Raw genomic sequence first — 20,024 nt, 5'->3', positions numbered from 1 at the left:
TTCTGCCTCAAAACTACGACCCAAGGTGACTCGGAGTCTCGAGGAGAGAGATGCGGAGATGCCGAACATTAAAACAAGTGCTTCCTCTCGACTGCACAGGCAGTTAAACAAACTACAACATCACCCTGCGCCTTTGTTGTGAGACGTTAGCAAGGCGAAAATCCTCCGAGCTAGCTAACCTGGTCAGTTTTATTGGAGGAAAACGTGAAAATTGATTGAAATGATTAGTTTCGCGTTTTGACGCAACTGAATCCTCCCAAAGTGGGATCCGTAGCACATTAAGTTTAGGAAGTCAGTCGCTCTCAAAGAGGAAGTTTGACGGATCGAGGAGGTAAAGTGATGCTATCTAAGCGAACTAGCTAACTGCTAGCTGGCTATCCACTACTCGACCAAAACGGACTGTTAACCGTTTAGTGGATATGGTTAGCTCATCTTCAACATCTCACCATCTGAATGACCGAGATTATTTTAACGTTACACAATCGATTTAACCAGCAAATGCTTACAACGTGCGGATATTAGTCAATCGATCAACCTGCGGTTAGCTAAGCTAACGTTAGCTAACGTTATTAATAGGTCAAGGTTTCCATAGAGTAAACATAGTTATTCTTTATTTATTTATCCTACCTTTATTATTTCTTTATTTATTATTATACCAGAACCATTGTTTGCTTGACACTGTCAATAGAAGTAACTCACCTAACGTTACATGATTTCCTTATTCTGATCAATGGTTACTGGAGAAGCTAGCTAGATATCTAAACTATAAATGACAACAAAAGAAAAGCTATATTGACATTGTGCAGACTGCTGCTCAAATGTGTTCGACCACAATCTCGCTACTGCTTGTACATGTATGTATACATAAATCAAATGTATAATGAGCCAGGTATTTGACATTTATACTATGACATTTGGGTTAAACTTTAGACAATGCGCTCATTAAATACCAAAACACGGGAAATTAACCTGTCTATGTAAACTGAGAAATGGTTGACTTTTTAATTTATTGAATTGTACTAAATCTGATTGCCTAACCCTTTAGGCACTGTACAGTTGATGCTAGCACCGTCTACATGCTTTTAACACTACCTATGTTTACTGTAGGCATAACTGTTTGACCTATCTAGGCACTTCCTCTTATAAACACTTTCTTGAACTTGTACTTGATGTCCTTTATCGATTTCCCAAATTATGCTTTTTTTAATAATGTTTTTATGCTGCTTATGCTTTATGTTATATAATGTGCTGTAATGTATGATTGGTGATGTTTTTTTGAAATTTCTTTATGCTCTTTCTGCAAAGCAAATTCCCCTAGGGGCAACAAAGGTGTCATTTAATTATTTATTCATTCATTTATTCATTAAGAATCCCATCACTGTCTGAGGTTGAATGTCTAAATGTGGTTGACATACAGTAGGTCAAATGGCTGGATAGATCTTTTCTGATCACTTTTCTTCATTTTACAGATGCCTTTTGATCAATCATGTAAGCCACACAGTGCTCTGAGACATATAGTTAATATAGTATAGATAGTATAGTTTCTCTGTAAGGCGATATTTTAGCCTTCCAACTAACAGCTTACTTTTCTGGATTCCTTAATGACTGCTAATTATCTGACACAAATGCAAAAAAGTGAATTTAACCCTGCCTTTCCTTTGAAAACCTAATTTCTCTGTCTTCTATTCTTGCCTCCCACAGAGTACACATGTCGTCTGCGGCAGAGACAGTGGAAAATGCCTCCATCATGTCAGAGAGTGTGGCCCATGATGGAAACCGCTTGTGGATAGGCAACATTGATCCCAAAATCACAGAGTGAGTAAATCCACTACTGGTTTCACCCCACATTTTGGAAACGTGTGTTCACCTCGACAGTCTCTATTAATTAACAACATCTTTACATCATGATGAGTCTGCATTTGCTGGTTAAGAGAGATCCCAGTCAGCTTGTTGCGTCTTTATACACATATGCTTCAAACTAGATTGGAGCTGAAACTACCAGTCAGACAGTATAATTAATGTGCCCCATAATCTGGTCATCACATTTTAAGACATTAAAAGTTATCGGAATTGAAAAAAACATCTGTATTTAACTACAAAGGTACAAATCTCTAGACTCAAATATGTGAACCAGCCAGCTGAATAAAAATAAAACAAGGTTAGTTTTTGATTTTTGCAGTGTTGGATTTGAAGTTGCAGTAAGGCCTCATATTATGAACCTGAGGCATTGCTTCGTAACTTGCCTGGCTCTGTCTCATAGAGAGGCAATGCTTTGTGTGTGTGCATATATGATTGATTAACTGTGTGCGTAGTGTGTGTGTGCATCGCATGCTGAGACTGAGCAGACAGGGCTGGGTGTGTGAAAGAGAGGCAGCGAGGCGTGGAGACCTGCTCTGCTAAGGACCAGCCATCATTCCTCACTCACCTGCCCTGTTTACTGTGTGTGTGTGTGTGTGTTTAAGTACACAGTTGGTGTAAGCTTCAGCACACTGAGGTGTCTGTGTGCATTATTTGTTTGTCTCATTTACATTTACATGACATCATATGTACATGTAAACATCCTTCAAATGGTGCATTTGCATCTAGATATGTGTGTGCAGTAGAGTGTCTGAATGTGCAAAACTCTAAATGCTAATGTGGAGAGCACCCCTACATTTTGTGATGGAGAGAGAGGGTAGTTTTTCGGGGTGTGTTTGTGTGCCTGTGGGGGCTGCTGGAGAATGTATGGGCTGCAGCTCTGGTGGGCGTCTAGACAGGCCGTTTCCTTCCCCTTTCCCCGCTCTGCTCTATCTCTCCTTAAATAGCCCCTACTTCACAGTATGGAGGGAAAATAAGAGAAATGCCCGTGGCCCCTGGTGCTGATTGGGAAGATTAATTAGCTCCTAGGTAGCAGCATACGCAGTACTCCCTCTGTTTGTCCCGGTAAGCCAAACCAAAACTCAGTGCAGAGGAGGAATGCAGACCTGAAATGCAAGGTGCTGATTATGAGTACATGAGGCCATGAATAGTTAATACATCTTTGTTTATTCTGCAAGAGTTTTTTTTTTGGTTATTATTTATTTTTATTAAAGACATCACATTGTGTACTACAAGTTGGTTTCTTAGTCATTATAGAAAGTCTAGAATAATGTATGTGATATTTTATTTCTTAGAAGATATCCTTTTATTTTAAAGCAGAGATGCTGAACATAGCAGTATTAAAGCAACAGTGTGTGTGTGTGTGTGTGTGTGTGTGTGTGTGTGTGTTAGGGGTGCACGATTCAGAAAATGTCACAATTCAATATCGATTTTTAGGCTCACGATTCGATTCAAAAACGCTTTTTGATTCACAGTAGTTACTTTTCCCATGTGATTGCAGTAGATTTTTTTTTTTTTTTAAAAAGAAACCCAACAAATGAAATGTAGTTTGATATTACTTTATATGTCTTCATACAAAAATAAAAATGTTTGCAACTAAAAACTGCAAAGTGCCAAGCTTTGGCCAGCTTTCAAATACATTTAATTCAAGTATAAAATAAAACTGTTAAATAATAAGATTCTTAAAGATAAGACTTCTTCTTCACCATTGAAATGATCTTCTCAGAGCCTAGATGACTATCCCACATAATATATTCCCTTGCTCTGCGCACAGAGCAAAGACACAGCAGGTGTAACTGGGGCTTTCAGCACATATTCATGTTTTTGTGCTTTTGGCTGCTGAGAGAGGGAATTTCTCATTAGTGGTAATTCATCACCATCTCCCTCTCGGTTCTCTTTTGCGTCCTCTTGTTACATTTTAAGTTGCATACCTGGAAGTTGTCATGATTTTTAAATTATTAATTAAAGAACTTATAACCATCATCTTACTCATGCTGTAGATTCTTATGAAAATATGAACATATTGCAGATATCTGCGTTGCCAGAAAGTCCAATTTCACCCCCTCCTCTCTAGAGTTATTCCCCTCTGACCTGCAGTTTCTGTACGGAACCTTTTGTCTTATCTTTTTCTGGACTGGACTCACATCCCCCTTTCACTTCCTTCCTCTTCTTTGCTTCCTAGCTCTTGTGTCTCTCCTACCTGGCTCCTCACCTCCAGTCTTCTTTTGGCTTCTCCTCCTCTTCCTCCACCTTTCACCTTGCCGTCAACATCCCCTCTATGAACTTTACTCTCCCTCTCCACACCATTCCCTCCCTTTCCTCCCCCCTCACCTCCTCTTCCTCCGGTGGTTTTTACAGCCCCCAGGAGGAGCGGTCCATTGTGGTTCAGCTTGCAAGCATCCAAAAATGTTCTTAGAGTGTCAGCCATCTAATCTCTTTCACATTTACACATTTGCACAAACATGCGTTATATATTTATTTGAATATAGAGAAACATTAGAGGTCATATTTTGTGCATTAAAACATTTTAGAGTTTTTGCAATTGATTTAAATGACTGCCTTTCTCATTTCCTGATTAGTGTCTCAGAGGTTCAGAGGTGCACAAAGTGCAAAGGCAAACTATTTGAGTAAAGGAGGGCAAAAAAAGTGTTTTTAAGTAATGTGATAAACCTTTATTTAATGAGCCTACTGCTGGAGGAGCCACCTTCACATGGGAGGCTTGCAGGGTGTTGTCTGGGAAAAGCAGGAATTCTCTTTAGCCTAAAGCCCTCCAGGGAGTCATAGAAGGGTGGAAGACATTAGCACAACCTGTAGCTGAGACGCACAATTCACCCTCCGTATCCCACATTAAGTATAAATGCACGCTTGCACATTAACGTCATACAGTCATCTTTGTGGTGACACACACACACACACACACACACACACACACGTCCACTTCAGGATTAAAAATAACCAGCAACTAAACAATTAAAGGCTGCAGCATTAATTGAGCAGTTCTACAAAACACCTGGGGTCAGTGTGAGGCCTGGACAGTCACACAAGGCAAAGGCACCAAAACAGAAACACAGGAAGGTGTTTGTTGGTTTCTTTTGTTTTGTGTATTTTCAATATTGTTTCTGTTGTTGCTTTTTATGTTGACATGTTGGCATGTCACTGCAAGAAAAGCACAGATTTTAATGATGAAATCAATGATGGCTGAATTCCATTTCAGCTGCTTCAGTTTCAGGGTCCTGGTATTGTACATGCTGCCCCACTGTCACGGTGTCATCATGACGTACTGGGACACTTGAATAGAACAGAGCCATCGTTTATGTTATTAGTAACACCTGTGCTTTCAAGTCAAAATTTCTGCAGGGAAAATGGCTTATTACCAGATGCGAAGAACAAATGGTGCCCATCAGTTATATGAATTATTTGAGAACATTCATTACTTGATACGATGCCAAAAAAAATCCATGAATTGTAATTTTTTTGTTTTTTTTTACCGCATAAAGTTGTGTCTGCAACTGTATTTTTTGGCTTGTGCTTACAATGACGTGTAAAAGAGTGAGTTAATTTGATTGCAAACAGGTACAGTTTCCAGGGGTGGTGCAGTCTGTACTGTACTGAGACCTTTGTTTGTTTGGTTTTACAGTGAAGGATGCTCAGGCTTAGTCTCATTACCTTTCATTCAAGAATATGAGGTGATTCACAGGTGGTTTGAATGACTCATCAATCAGGAGGACACTGCAGACACACACTGTTTCTGGTAGAGGGACACCAGACTTGATGACATGATATTAAACCTGAAGAAATTACTCGATTAGTTGATTAATTAATAATTCGTCAAAGGAAGAAAATAAATTGGCAACGATTTTGATCAGTGATTTATCGTTTCAGTCGTTTTTTGAGCAAACTGCCAAACATTTATTGGTTCCAGCTTCTCTAATGTGAATATTTTTTGGGTTTCTTAGTATTCTTCGACACTAAATTGAATATCTTATCTGAATGTTTGAATATCGGACATAAGAACTATAATGGCCACTTTTCTGACCGGTTATAGAGCAAACAGTTAATACATTTATTGTAAAAAAAAAACAAAAAAAAACATTAGTTTCAGCCCTACATGGTATTGCTTATCAGATGAAAGAACATGCCTTATGTTGTGCATGCAGAAATAAGAATATTGAACTTATAAATCATTTAATACACAAGAGCTTTGATGAGTCATGAAATGGAAAAGCACCTGCTGTTCAGCATGCTTGGAAACATTCAGTCAGCACCTGTGTATTTACGGTGACATAGCAGTGAACATACAGTAGTCTACAGGTGGCCCCGAACTCATTGCTCTTTTCCACACTGTCAGAAGAAATATTTTTCCCATGGCTGCCAGTGGTCAGTTACACGCAAACCTACACATCCTCACACACGCTACATAGCTCTTCAATGACCACATATATATATATATATATATATATATATATATATATATATATATATATATATATATATATATATATATGTGTGTATGTATGTATTCGTAGTCCAGCGGTCCCAGGCAGCTCCACACAGTGAGTGGATGTTGTTTGTGCAGAGCTCGGTGCTCAGGGGGGATTTGAGGCTTCCTCTTTTTTATTCCCTCATTGTCCTGCTACTGTATCCTCAGCATTGTCTCAATGAGAGATTTACTGTCACTGGACTGCCACACCAGCTGGCCTGCTGCTAAAAAGGTGTCAGGGAGAGAAAGCTGTCATTCTCATTAGCTGAACTTGACGGATTCACAGACTGTAGGATTGCAAATACAGTGTGGAGCCGATCTATGTGGCTGGTTCATAGGGTTGAACTACATATACTGTATAGTGCATGTCTTTGATCATTATGGAAATGTTAGATAAGAGTATGTCTCACATGGGACATTTTAATCAAATAAAAGCGTGTTCTGTGTTCTTATTTAAAAATCCTTTACAAAATAGATACTAAGAACAAATACAATTTTCCTCTTTCCTATGTTCTGTTTTTCTTGTACTTTTTTTGTGCTCTCTTTCACACGATTCCTCTCTCGGCAGATATCACCTGGTGAAGTTGTTGGAGAAGTTCGGCAATGTGAAACAGTTTGACTTCCTGTTTCATAAGTCTGGGCCTTTGGAGGGACAGCCACGGGGCTACTGCTTTGTCAACTTTAACACCAGAGAGGTACATACAAGATTTAATGTTTCAAATATGTATATTTGATTTTAATTTATATATTTTTTTTGTTTTGCCACAGTATGTATTTTTGTAAACTGATGGTACAAACTCAGATGTGTCAAATACTAAGTTTTGTAAGTCATGCTAAGTGTTTGTTACAAAAACCACATGGCACATATGTTAATAATTAGTTTTTTTAAGCGATATACTCGCTAATTTTAATTAATACAATTCTAATTCCACAATCTGTCAATAATTGGCAGTACACTTGATATTGATATTGGATCAATGCAGATATTTCATTTTTCAAGAATTCAAGAATATATCAGTCATACGATGATAGTATGTCAATATATTTGTGTGTCTTCATGAACTCAAATCAATAGGTGTGACTTTGCCTTGTACTTTGCACATCCGCTCTTACAGTCTAATATATTTCATCAGAGGGATTCACTTTATTGAGTCTAATAACGCTCCTCATTCTCAAATATCATAAGAAAGCTTTATTAGACAGTTTCAAGCAGTCAGGAGGACCTGATTATGTGTATAATTGAAGTGGACCGTATTTTATAAAAAAAAAAAAAAGAGAGAAAAGGGACTTAAAAGGAACCCGCTCAGCTTCGCAGGTTCAGCAGGCAGTATTTGTTTTGTGTGAGCCTAGGGATCATGATAAGCATCTTGTTTCACAGCTAGTGTCTATCAGTGGGATATGAAGCCCTCCCAAAAGGATTATACAGAGGAAGTGTGTGTTTATCTTACACACTCGCACACACTTAGACACTCACACACACATAGAAAAAGTACTTTATTAATATAATTTATCATCAAAGCCACTTACTCTTTTGATTAGACAAAACTACTCACACTGCCTCTCAAACACACAACAGAGACACATGTTATGGTCTCTGTGCAGGCAGAGTGGCACATCATCGTCTATTATTGTTTCTGCCATCTCTCTATGGTGAAGACTAATTATTTAAGGACTCGGGTGCAATCATCATCAAGGCTGCTTTTTGATTATCAAAAATCAGTTCCTCTTCCTTTCTCTGCTTCCCCTTTTCCCTCTGTGTGTGTGTGTGTGTGTGTGTGTGTGTGTGTGTGTGTATGTGTGTGTGTGTGTGTGTGTGTGTGTGTGTGTGTGTGTGTGTGTGTGACTACCTGCAGGAGGCAGAGAGGGCAATCCAGTGTTTGAATGGGAAGCTAGCTTTGTCCAAGAAGCTGGTTGTGCGCTGGGCGCACGCACAGGTGAGGGTAAGTGTCAAACTCGGCTCCCTTTTTATAAAACAGAAAATCTTTTACATCCGGATGAGTCCCTGTTGTCATAGACAGAAACAAGGCTGAAAAGAAGAGAGAAATCTCCAATAATTATAAAGAGTAAATAAAGAGTTTTAGTCTGAACTGTGGTAAAAGATTATAAGCAACTGTTGATTTACATTTTCACGTTACTACTGCAGTAGTCAGATTATGGAGAGCAGTGCACAATCTATGCCTGTCTCCTAACAATAGACCACCTACTGGCAATGGGTGAAGGGATATCCTGTATAGAGACCAATCACGCCCTACACAAACACACACACACACACACACACACAGTAGAGGGAGGTCAAGGTCAATGCTGCCGGCTCTATGACAACACGTAGTAGGATAAATCTGCTCACAGATTCATTGTAACTGGGCTCAATCCACCATTCCAACCAAAAATAGCTTTAGTTAATTATACCTTTTTATAAATCTAAAATGTTAGCTCTTTATATCCCAAAATGAATAGCTGTCTGTGTGTTTCATCAAATGCAAATAGGTTTTAACTACTTTACTCACAGTGTCTGTCAGCACCTTCTGCATGCCCTTCCCTTACACTTGCCAGTGGCCTCAAATTCAATACTGTTCTAACATAGGTAGGATACACTTTTATTAGCAAAGTTATCAGCCAGAAGATGTGTTTTGCTGCATTACTGAGCTACAGCACGTTTAATCTACAGGTACAGGTGTGTTAATATTAAAATTAATTTTTGTTTGAAAAAATTGGTATCTTTCTGTCTCTACAAGTACGTGACATACTGGAAGTAGTGTTCGGCCTCCATGCGTAAAATTTTAAGCATATAACAGCTAATTAACCTGTTTAGTTTTATAGTACCCAAATAGCGTTTGTAAAAGTCGGTGTTAAAATTTTGGGTTCTGTCTTAATTTTCAAGCATGCTCAGATTCAAAGCATGGTTAATATGATGTTGCAAACACATCAGCCAGGTATGAGCAAAGCTGCACCACAGGAATTTGGTTCGGTCCAGCTGCTCGCTGTGGACCAAGATTTCTAGTCAGTGTCACAGCTGATAAAGGTGAATTGCAAGATGCCTAATTTAAGTTTGAGACCAATATATCAATCAAAATGATCCTCACATTGTCTGACACAGTCTGGGATTATTCTGCTTCGGGATATAAAATGGGATTTTCCAGTGTGATCTTATTTTACACGAGTAAGATTAGAGCAATTTTCCAGCAATGGGGCCAGCTCAGGTCCAGTTGAATGTGATATGTTTTTAGCGAGGCCTTTCCAACCCAGAAGTGACGTGCTGCTGGGATAAGTGAGTCAGAGACAGCCGGCGTTGGAAGTTGTTGTCTTATTTCCAGGCTTACATCTTGACTTCATTAAATAGGCTTTAAAAGAGAGAAAATCACGTTGATGAACGTTTATTAAAGTTTCCCCCAAATTCTTCACACATCTTTTCAAACAGTTAAACAAATAATGTCCTAATTCATTACTGTATTATTCTGTATTTATTAATACACAGTTAAGCCAAGTTCTGTTCTATGCATGTTACATTATTGGTACCTGAAACTCATCATCACTAACCTTCTATTAACTTCCTGTGACTGTATCCATGATGAACTATAACACATGAAACACTTATTTTAATCCTTAATAAATCTCTTAACACGCTTAACTAATTGTGTGATTACTATTAGTGTAGGCCAGTGGTTCTCAAACTTGCCTCTAAGTACCACCTTTGTGGCCCACGTTACATAGTGTAGTGTAGGCCTACCCTATTCAGCTAAGGACAGTTCACGCAGGAGGCAGGTTTATTCCTAAAAAACAATATTTATTGTTGACCACCATGCTGTACTTCCATCTGAATCTAAATTTGAGGTAACTCGGGTCATATTACTGTTTTGCATCATTTGCTGCTAGCAGGTGCTGTGGAGACTTCACCGCCGCTGCTTAAGTAGCAACTATCACTATAGTTTTAACAGGGCTGCTCGAAATATTCTCCTCATCCACACTTCTCTTCCTAATAGTTAAAGTTTGGAGACACAATGCTGTGTTTTTCAACCATTCTTTTTGCCTCTGCCTACTATCTTGCCATCAAAGCTCGTAACTAATTATGGATGTATGCACACCCCGACCATGAACGTAACTATGTAGCAAGCTGATATGGAAACAAAAATATTACACTTAAACAAACACTTATTTTTAATTACTTTTAACTGATCCTAGTTTAAAGTGACTATATGTAACTTTTAAATGTTTCTGAAACTGTGTAACGTTCCATCTGATGATCATAAATGACCTGTAACAGAAAACGAGACTAACAGTGAAAATAACGCTATTTTTATATCATTTTTATTAATTCCTTTGCCCGGGTCCGATTTTTCCCGCAAAGTCACAAAATGATTTACGGCAGGTAGACGGCGCTACAGAGCTCACAATCTGACGGGTCACCGATTTCAGCGTAACTCCATAAAGCCTGTGTTAGTGTATCCAGCCAGGTAAAAGGTAGCAGGAGATGTCCTAATGTAGGCCTAATTGTATTTTCATTTTATTTTAGAAGTTATCTGTTGTAGTTATGGTTGATACTGGGGTAGGGGCATCACAGGAAAAGAAGGAAATTAAACGAAGAACTAAAAGCTAAAAGGGAAAGTGAAAGACAACGGGCGAAACCAAATCACACTCGGTCGGGCTTTCAACAGATGGAGACAATTACGGGATTGTAAATAATTCAAAAACATCCCCGAATTGGCCCTCAGTTATGTAATATATCTATTTCATTCATAAAATAACTTTAGATTGCGTGAAATGGTTGTACGTCAGTAGCCGACATTCAATTACGCCCCCCTTCCATTTAGCGCGGACGTTTTATTCCTTTTAGTCCGTGTTTGTGTTGTCCTACTTTTTCTTTTCCCTTGTTCCCCTGTACTTGTGCAAAGCGTCCTTGGGTTTCATGAAATGTGCTTTATTGATCTAAGTAATTACTATGTTGGTTGCTACAACAATCTCTTATTGCTTTGGCTTTTGACAGTGCAGTGTCTCCCCTACCAATGTTTTGGGGGGGGCGGCTGTGCGAGATAAAGCTGTTCTCACACATACAGGCAATACACTTCTCGTTCCTCGCCTTAAAAGTTCAATTAATTTTAAATTACGGGCTGGCTACATTGCACTTGTAACATATGCGGAGCGGACACTTCCACTATAATCTATGAAACTGGCTACAGCGGACATGAGAGCAGTGCGCAGTGGTGCGTATCCCCCCCCTACTTTTTGGGGGAGAGTCACCAACCCTCTAGGAAAAAATCCTAGGGGAAACACTGCAGTGATAATGTTGTTACCCAGTTTAGCTCACCGTATGCAACACTTGAAATGCAACAACGCATCTGTAACTTATTCTCTTATTGTAAATGGATTATTTGTCTCAGCAAAACATTCATCACAACTATATGACCTCCCGGTAACGCGAACCTTAACGACAGCAGGTGTGGTAAAAACACTACCGCTTTTGTCCAAAGGGGCCGCTGAAATCGACCCATACTGAAAGTTACATATAGCCACTTTAGGTATTATTGGAAATGTTGTAGTATTTCTATAGTATTGTTTTTAAATTAATTAATTTCATTTAAAAAAAAGAAATATATCAGAGATTCCATCCGCGTACCACTAGAGGGAGCTTGCGTACCACCATTGGTAAAGGTACCACAGTTTGAGAACCAGTGGTGTAGGCTATTTAAAATCAAATGTGCAACTATTGGAACAACAAGAAACATTTTAAGTTAATCTTCCCATCACTTAAGCTTTGGCTTGTGTACAGAGTCAATATGGCCTGATTGGTTCTACTGTACCTAGATCTATATGCATTCCAGCTACATGCCTTTAGGAATAGGTGGAAGGGAAGGGTCCTGGCTGGTGGAATGGTCATTGTTTTAGACCTATTCTTGGCTAAACATGTTATTTATTTATTTGGAAAGTGTGTGTGTGTGTGTGTGTGTGTGTGTGTGTGTGTGTGTGTGTGCGCACATTTATATAACTTTATACATTTACACCAACTGATTTCTAAGCATCATATTCCTGTGAATGGCTGCAGCTGTACCAAGTGCCGGGGTTTCCTCACGCCCATCATGTGACTGTTGTTTCGTTTTTTTTTTTGTCTTCTTTTTCTTCACAGGTTTCGAGAGTTCTGTGTTGGCTGGTGGAGATGTTTGGAAGGTGGTTTTTGAAAGGAATGAGTGCAGACGTTGGTTTTTGCTCTTCAGCTGCTCCCTCTTTATCCTCCATCGTGCCTTAGGGTGTGATTATGAGCTGGACGCACAGTCCTGCATGGTTACTGTCTGTTTGAGCAGACACAAACAAAATCAATACTTCACTTTCTTAATGTTGATTTTTGTGGGAGGAAGCTGGAGTTGGCTCTCCAGAGAAATGCTGTCAGGATTTATTAAGAGGTCTGATGGTTTCTAAATGTCTGGTTCACATGATGTTTTTCTTCTTCTCTGTCTTCTCTTTATCTACTTGCTTTGTGGTCCTGTTTCAACTGGACACTAAAATGTTTCTAAATGCACTGAGAACATGTTACTATCTAAATCCTTTTGACAGTATTGTCTTGACTTTGACACAAGTCCAAGTCTAGACAAGCACACATTATGCACTAAGCAAATCTTTTGTTTTAGCTGCAACTATCCATGTGTCTCTATCTCCCTGCACAAGGGTCTTTTCTTGCTTCTACCTGTTATTTTACGCCTTTTGTCTCTCTCCATCTGTCTGTCCCATCCATGTTTCCATCACTGTTTGTGTGGATCATTTTGTTTTGGCCACATGACTTCTCTACAGAGGTTTGAAGGTTTCCGTAATGACAAGACGATGCCTCCGAGCCTAGAACCGTCATGCAGCGGCGCGGCAGACGATGGACCGGTAACTGCCAACCACCTCAGGTTGGTAACAAACACACACAGCGACATCGGCTCTGTTTTTTTTTTATTATTCTGACGTTTTTATCCATTTTCATTTCTCTCAGACTATGTCCACACTAAGCCAGCTAAATTAAAAAAAGGTTCCCCATTATTTGGTCCTTCTGCCCGCACTAAGCCATCAACAACTAAGCTCCTTGAAAGCAGTGCCCTGAGTGGACCACTCTGAAAACACTGGCCTCGCATTTTAGTGTGGACAAGGAAAACTGGAAAACAATGATGTAAGCCTGCTCAGACAAAGTGGAGGCCTGTGTGGCAGTAAGAAGCCTACTTTTTGCCAATCACTGTTCGCTTTGGTTAACGGTAGCTTTTATCACTATCGCTATTTTATGTTTGTTCACTTGTCTGACAACAGAAGCTTAAAAATATGTTAATGAACAATTGTCAGTCAGGCTATATTGAAACACTGTATAGGTGACCATGGAGAGCAGGAGGTGACAACAGAGGTTTAACCAGCTGAGAATCAGCCAACACCACTCCTTACCAGATGTTTTATGTTACTGAATGCAAACCAGAAGAACAAGAAGAAATGTACCCATTTCCTTTTTGTTTTGATGTTTAAATGTGGATGGAGGTTGTCAAATAATCATCTGAAAATGCTAGTGTGGATGGATGGATGGATGTCAAAAAGGACATTTTCAGATTTAGCCAGCTCAGTGTGGACGCTGGCTAAGCTTGGTCCTGACATTTTTGAAGGAGAACTTGTGAGCTTGTTTCTTTCCTCACAAGTTGAGTTCATCTGTGTACAGATGGACCAACACTTTGTTTCAAAAAATGTAGAAGTCCTGTTAAAGCAACATCTAACATGTTCCATTATTGTGGCTACACTTCCAGCCTACATTCACATATTGACGCACACTGTAGGTACGGCAGTCAAAAGGAGCACTAGTCGGTGAAGAGGCCTCGTGCTCACAGTACCAACTCTTGCCGAGACGATCTAGTGTACGTAACGAGTTATCAGCTATCAGGATGTTTCTCAGGAAAGTCTCCACACTTTGATTCTAGCGTAAACTTCAAAATCACTCTCTCCACACAGCACAAGATAGCAAATATAAACACTCTTTTCTGCCTTTCTCCCCACTATACCTACTCTAGACTTTCTCTCTCCTGCTTTTTTATATCTGTTCCTCTCTCATTCCCTCATTCAACTCTTCTTCTCGCCTGCACTGACATTTTTCTCACTTGCTCCTTCAAAACTGTTGTACCATTTAAATACAAGTTTTCCTCTACTTTTCATGCAGCACAACTGGCAATCTCTTGCTTGTGCTCCCTTTTTTCCTGCATCTGTCCTTCCCACTACTAAGAGTGCTAATACCTCCTCTTCTTTTCCCCTCAGCCAAGAGCCAAGATCTGTCCATCACTCCGTTTGCCCCTCAGCACCAGCACTGGTAATTCCCCCTCAGCCTCGCTGCTAACCTCTCCTCTCCCTCCTCTTTTCCTATTTTTTTTTTACCTCTAGTACGAGTGCTAAGATCCGCGCCATTGAGGCCAAGCTCCAGATGATGGAGGAGAATCCAGATGATGACTACTCGGGCCCGTCAGCCTACGTTCACAATAAACCGCCAGAGAGGAAACGCTGGGAGCCCTACTCTAAATCACACCACAATAACCAGAGCAGGCCCTTCCGCAAGTTTAGGAGATGACCCATCCTCCCACTCATTCTGGAGGACAACCCCCCCCCCCCCCCCCCCCCCCCACCCCCATCCCCCCCACCCCCACCCTCTCCACTCCAGCCCCCACCTACACACAAACAGACTCTACACTAGATACTATAAAGACTATACACATCCTATCTGGGAATAAAAGGATTTGACAATACTTTGAGAACCCGGACTCTTTGGGAGTATTCACAGCAATCATGGACAATTACCTAAAGTGATTTTAGTTATTTGGGGTTTACAGTATCAGATATTATTTAGTCTTAACATATGCCCCATACCTGACTGCTGTGCAGGTTGGATCCCTTATCTTATTTGTCTGCTTTCTCACTTTTGCAGAGATTTAATGCAGGAGAATCATACAGCTGTGAGTGACATGATGCGCCGCCGCCAGGAAAGAGAAATATTATTAAAGAGTCTAAATGCCGATCCTCTTATTTTTCACGTTTTTACTTTCAGATCATATTATTTAAAGGTGAAATACAGTCACATTGTCTTTATTCAAGATGTCAGTGAAGAGGAAGAAATACATGGATTTGTAACAGGTTTGTATTCATGGAGTTCAAATTATTAGCCACTCAGCGACACTTACTGTAAGTTGCAGTATTTTTGTGTGACATTTGCTTGGATCCAATTTTTATATGACTGCAGTCAATCTATTTTTACTGATCTTTTTGTGTTGTGTAGAGTTTTGGTATTTCCCTTACCTCCTCTCTTTGTTTCAATTTTTCAATTAAAAGCTATTAGATATCACATCTGCAGTGTGTTTTATGCCATTTTGTAGATTTTCTACATTGCTCTTGAAATACAGGATTCAGTTGTATGTTTTGTCAGTCAGCAACATTTGCTCTCAGTTACCATGATTTTGCTGATATAATCCAATTGAATTCACTAGGGGTTAAAAATACAGTCCTGAATTATCACAGATTTTTTAAAGCAGATTACCACAGTTACATTATTGTCAGTACTGACAAATATCCCAATGTTTTCTGTAATAACTAATAATCCTGTTTATTAAAGCATCCACCCTGTTTTGAGTCGCAGCCCCTCCCCCCCCTCCCGAGGCATGGTGGATATTAACTTTTTTTTAATTCATTTTTGTGCAGTCTACCAAAATTTGCTGTAAATCGATATAATATTTTGTTGGCCTTTTGCATATGGGGTTAATGTGGAAACATTCTATTTTAAAATGCAATTTGTGTTGATTTCTGTGTGTTCATGGAGCACTATACTTTTGATGTGATCCGAGTTTCTCTGCAGGTGTGACATGCAGTGTGAGACTATAAAACCTCAAGGCAAAAAAAAAAAAAAGTATGCAACGAAATATGTTGGCGAAATTTTAGTCTGAATTTGTTTGCGTGAAGAAAGAATTCGGCAACCAAAGGTCTTTTGCAGAACAGAGTCGACTAAGAATATATAAGTCACATATTAGGCTAGATAACATTGCAGCATGGATGGAGCTCGGCAGACTAATTGTACAACATAAAACGAAAGAGCATCATTTCGTGCGCAGCGAGCAAATCAAATCCTACCTCTTGACCCGAGTCAGCCCTTTTTTAAATTCTTTGTTGTAAAATAACCCGATTGCAGAATGTTTCTGATGGCCATTAGATCTAATGAATGATTTCTTTGCAATGTGTGTATTTACCTGTTTTCAATAAAAGGCCTATTCATTAAAATTAGGTTCAGTTGAGTCAATATTTTAAATTAATTTCTCCTCTGGAATGATGAAGAAGTCTGTTAATTTTGTTTTTGCTGTGGTTTATTTTTGATGGGATTATTTCTGCACTGTAGATTTACAGATAATTGCTGGATCCTTGCGGACAGCCTGATTGACACGTCGATGTAAACCGGTGTGTGGGCTCATAACACATCCTGTAATCATCAGGCTTCCCTTTCGTTAAACACTTTCGTGAGTATTTGTTTCATGTGCATCAGCTCCTCTACACTTTACATCAGTGATGGGCTACTTCTGCTGGTGCCGGGGGGTGTGTGTGTGTGTGTGTGGGGGGGTAGGCCTACTTGGAAAGATTGTGGAAGCAGTCGAATAAAAAAAAAAAAAATGAAATAAATAGAAATTATAATTTCCTCAAAAGAATATATCAGCTGTAACACCTGAACACAGAAGTTTAAACAGGTATCTTAAAGTAATGAATAAATGGTAGAAATGCATGGCTGAAAGTATTACAGTATAAGCGGCTGAAAGTATTGCAGTATAAGCGGCTGAAATGGTTAGCTAAAAGTAGCCTATGGTGGATAAACGGTTGAAACATTTAGCTTCACTCCAAGTAGTACGATTTCGAAACAAACCAACCTTAATATTGACAGTTCAATTGTATGAAAAAATTACAATATCCACTTTTATATATTGAATAGTGCACATTGGGAATTGATGAAGGGGTAGGCTACATGAGTTCATCTGACAGGACTGTGGGGGGAGGGACCTCTGACCACAAAGGTTGGGAGCCACTGATTTACATGATAAAACAAAAACAAAACAAAAAAAACAAAAACAAAAAAAAATAAATATATATATAGATATATATATATATATAGATATATATATATATATATATATATATATATAGATATATATATATAGCTGTTACTTTTTTTGTTTTGTTTGTTTAGGTTATAGGCTATGGCCTAAAATCATTGTGGCAAAAGGAAAGTCTAATATAGGCCATGGATTGAAATGCAACCATGACGTTTTCTATTGTCATTGTTTATCTGTTAATCTTTATTTGTTGAGTGTTTTTTTCTGCCTTGCAAATTAAGTGTTTCACCATAATTATACACAACACGCGGGATTTAAATATTTGGAAATAATGTAGGTAACGAAAGCATTTTAATATGAAAACTAAGCCTTATGGACGTTAAAATACGTGGGAGCGAGGAACATTTAACACCATTATAATTCATTAATTAACTTATATTTTACACTATGGAATTTGAATAAATGAATTATGGTTATGTTTTCATGCATTTTGAGGCATTATTTTTCTGTTCTAGTGTAGATACTGAGCCTGAATACAACCCAACATATATATGCAGACGCGGTGTAGGCCTATAAAAGAGTCTATTTATATGCCCGAGTATGTATGTTAATTATTGCGTTACAGCCTACAGTCAGCTCTAGTTGTACATTTCTAGTAGCAAATAAATGGTAATTAAAAAAAATAACTATAATTTACATTAGGATTTTTTTCTCTCTGGCAGCAGCTATAAATGTCTAAGATATCAAACATACACCAGCAGAGTTTGAGTAAGTTTCTGTCGTAACTGTTCCAAAGTGTGTCCACCCTTCTCACGCATATGAACCTCTTTCTTCACCCTCCCCCTTCTTTAACTATAAGGCAGGCCAGAGAGCCGCACAAACTTTCACTACAGCTCTTCAAATACCCTCTGGTTCTCTGCGCTCCCGTCGACTTTGCAGCCCTGCAGTCTCCCCTGCACCTATGAAGCCTTGGAGTAAAAGTTGCCAGCCCCTCAATTTGATTCACTTCCTGTAGTCAGACTCTTTCCCAAAAGTGGAGAGAGGGGGAAACGGGGAAAGGAAGACTTCTTTCTGTTCTAAATAAGGCTTTCTGAGGAGCAGCAGCCTCTGCATAACTTCTGTAGTTTGATCGTCGCGCACAGCAGCGTTTTAAAGAGAGATAGCCTTTTGCGTTAAAAACAACACTGTGCGCCGGTTACACCCGAATCCACGCATGGTATATGGTACGGATGGTACAAGTTTTGACGCCCATCGCCGAGTCTTCTCCTGATTCCACGCATCGAGTTTGGAGACACTGTACGCTGTGAGACTCCAGGGGTTCATGTACTGGAAAAATGAAGTTTTGTCCCCTCTTTCAGAGGGAAATAAGATTCTATCCGAAGGAATTCCCACGAAACAGGTACTAACACTTTGGACACGGCTGGGCTTCATCTTTGTGCGTAAAAGGTCCAAATTGGAGAGGTAGCCCACTTATGCACTGTGTGGGCCTTCACTGCTTGGTTTACACTGAATTAGCTTTTTATCTGATGGCATACAAGTCGCGATATGTGGTATAACGAAGCCTCAATGTGAAATCATTTTGATTTACCAAACGGTTTATCTTCTTTCTTGAACGCTGCGTGGATCTATCTGCTGTTGCAAAAGCGTGCAGTTTATTTGCAGCCCGCCGCATCGTGTGTGACTTTTGTTTTGTCTCTCTGTGATGTCATAAGAATCACTGCTTGTGTACTGAGATCAGCTACACGCGCCAGCCGCTGTAAAGAGGCACGCGCCTCTCTGTTATGAATAGCGTGATTTGCGGTCCGCGAGCCTCTCGAGCGCTGCCAATTCGCCTGAGAAGAATTGGATTTTAATTACAGCCATTAAAAATCAAATTTGCAATTCTTTGGGTGACCCGTTGCCTTTCTCTGATTGACAGTTGAAATTGACACTCCGGGTCCCTCTTATCCACAACGTTTCAAGCTATTTGTAATTACAGGTAGTTCCCTCCACTCTCGTGTCCTGGATTGCGAAGAAAATACTATTATTCTGAGAGGCACGGGTTAAGGGCAGGGAAAAATCAATCCAAATTGAAATAGCTTCATTAAAATGTGCCTTTTGTTGCGGGGGCCCTTTTAACAGTTTTATCCGGGGTTTATTGTCAGGACCACTTTATATAGCATAGGAGTAGCCTTGAAGAGCTGTCTGCAAATGTCTCCCGAGGATTTCTCAGCTGACGATGACACGGGAAAAGTGATGAAGACCTGCCGCTTACTGAACGTTGTCTTATAGGTGATCTCCGCCGAGCATCAGAGTACACCGGGAGCCTCGCGCTGCAGTGTGGACTCTAAACACGCGCCAATGGTGAGAGCTTTATTGCCTATTTATTTATGCTATAAAAAAATGTCTGGATAATTCAGTGCGTCTATTTTGCGCAGTACTTGACCCTTGGCCCGAGTGCATCCACTGCACGTGGAATTATATAGTTAGGATTCATGCAAACAGGCTACATATTTTACATGTGACAATTATGCGTGCATTGAAATAGACTACAACATTAAAAAAAAAACAAAAAAAAAACCTGGCGACATCTGCAAACTGGCACTGTGGGGATTATTTTGTGTGTTACTGAGCTGTGC

At 39.5% G+C, this 20,024-nt stretch overlaps 2 protein-coding genes across 10 annotated transcripts in view; both read left to right on the top strand.

Annotated features, from left to right (window-relative positions):
- Positions 1-71: 71 nt before the first annotated feature.
- rbm18 (RNA binding motif protein 18) lies at positions 72-16,220 on the top strand. 6 transcript variants are annotated; one of them, XM_035995336.1, is made up of 8 exons: positions 72-331; positions 1,470-1,488; positions 1,702-1,815; positions 6,906-7,032; positions 8,191-8,277; positions 13,115-13,215; positions 14,711-14,934; positions 14,976-15,662. In XM_035995336.1, exons 3-7 carry the CDS (start codon positions 1,709-1,711, stop codon positions 14,892-14,894), a joined length of 606 nt encoding a protein of 201 aa, XP_035851229.1. In that variant the 5' UTR covers positions 72-331; positions 1,470-1,488; positions 1,702-1,708; the 3' UTR covers positions 14,895-14,934; positions 14,976-15,662. The 6 variants fall into 6 exon arrangements, with proteins under 6 accessions (XP_035851229.1, XP_035851305.1, XP_035851154.1 ...); XM_035995381.1 differs by lacking the exon at positions 72-331 and adding an exon at positions 354-413 and having other exon boundaries at positions 14,976-16,220; XM_035995412.1 differs by lacking the exon at positions 1,470-1,488 and having other exon boundaries at positions 8,191-8,271.
- Positions 16,221-18,318: 2,098 nt separating this feature from the next.
- The window catches only part of lhx6 (LIM homeobox 6), a 14,572-nt gene continuing 12,866 nt past the window's right edge, over positions 18,319-20,024 (top strand). For 2 of the 4 annotated variants that reach the window (XR_004895808.1, XM_031278148.2), the window contains exons 1-2: positions 18,321-18,805; positions 19,678-19,749. Coding sequence is in view for 2 of the 4 variants with exons in the window: in XM_031278148.2 (XP_031134008.1) it covers positions 18,728-18,805; positions 19,678-19,749 (150 nt within the window). In the remaining 2 variants the exon portion in view is untranslated. Of the gene's footprint in view, positions 18,806-19,677; positions 19,750-20,024 lie in introns of all 4 variants that reach the window. The other 2 variants (XR_004895824.1, XM_031278149.2) reach the window with 2 other exon arrangements.

The sequence above is a fragment of the Sander lucioperca genome, chromosome 1 (genome assembly GCF_008315115.2).
Source record: "Sander lucioperca isolate FBNREF2018 chromosome 1, SLUC_FBN_1.2, whole genome shotgun sequence".
NCBI classification, from domain to species: Eukaryota; Metazoa; Chordata; class Actinopteri; order Perciformes; family Percidae; genus Sander; species Sander lucioperca.
Note: the sequence above shows the minus strand (reverse complement) of the source record. Positions and strands in the feature narration are given on the sequence as shown.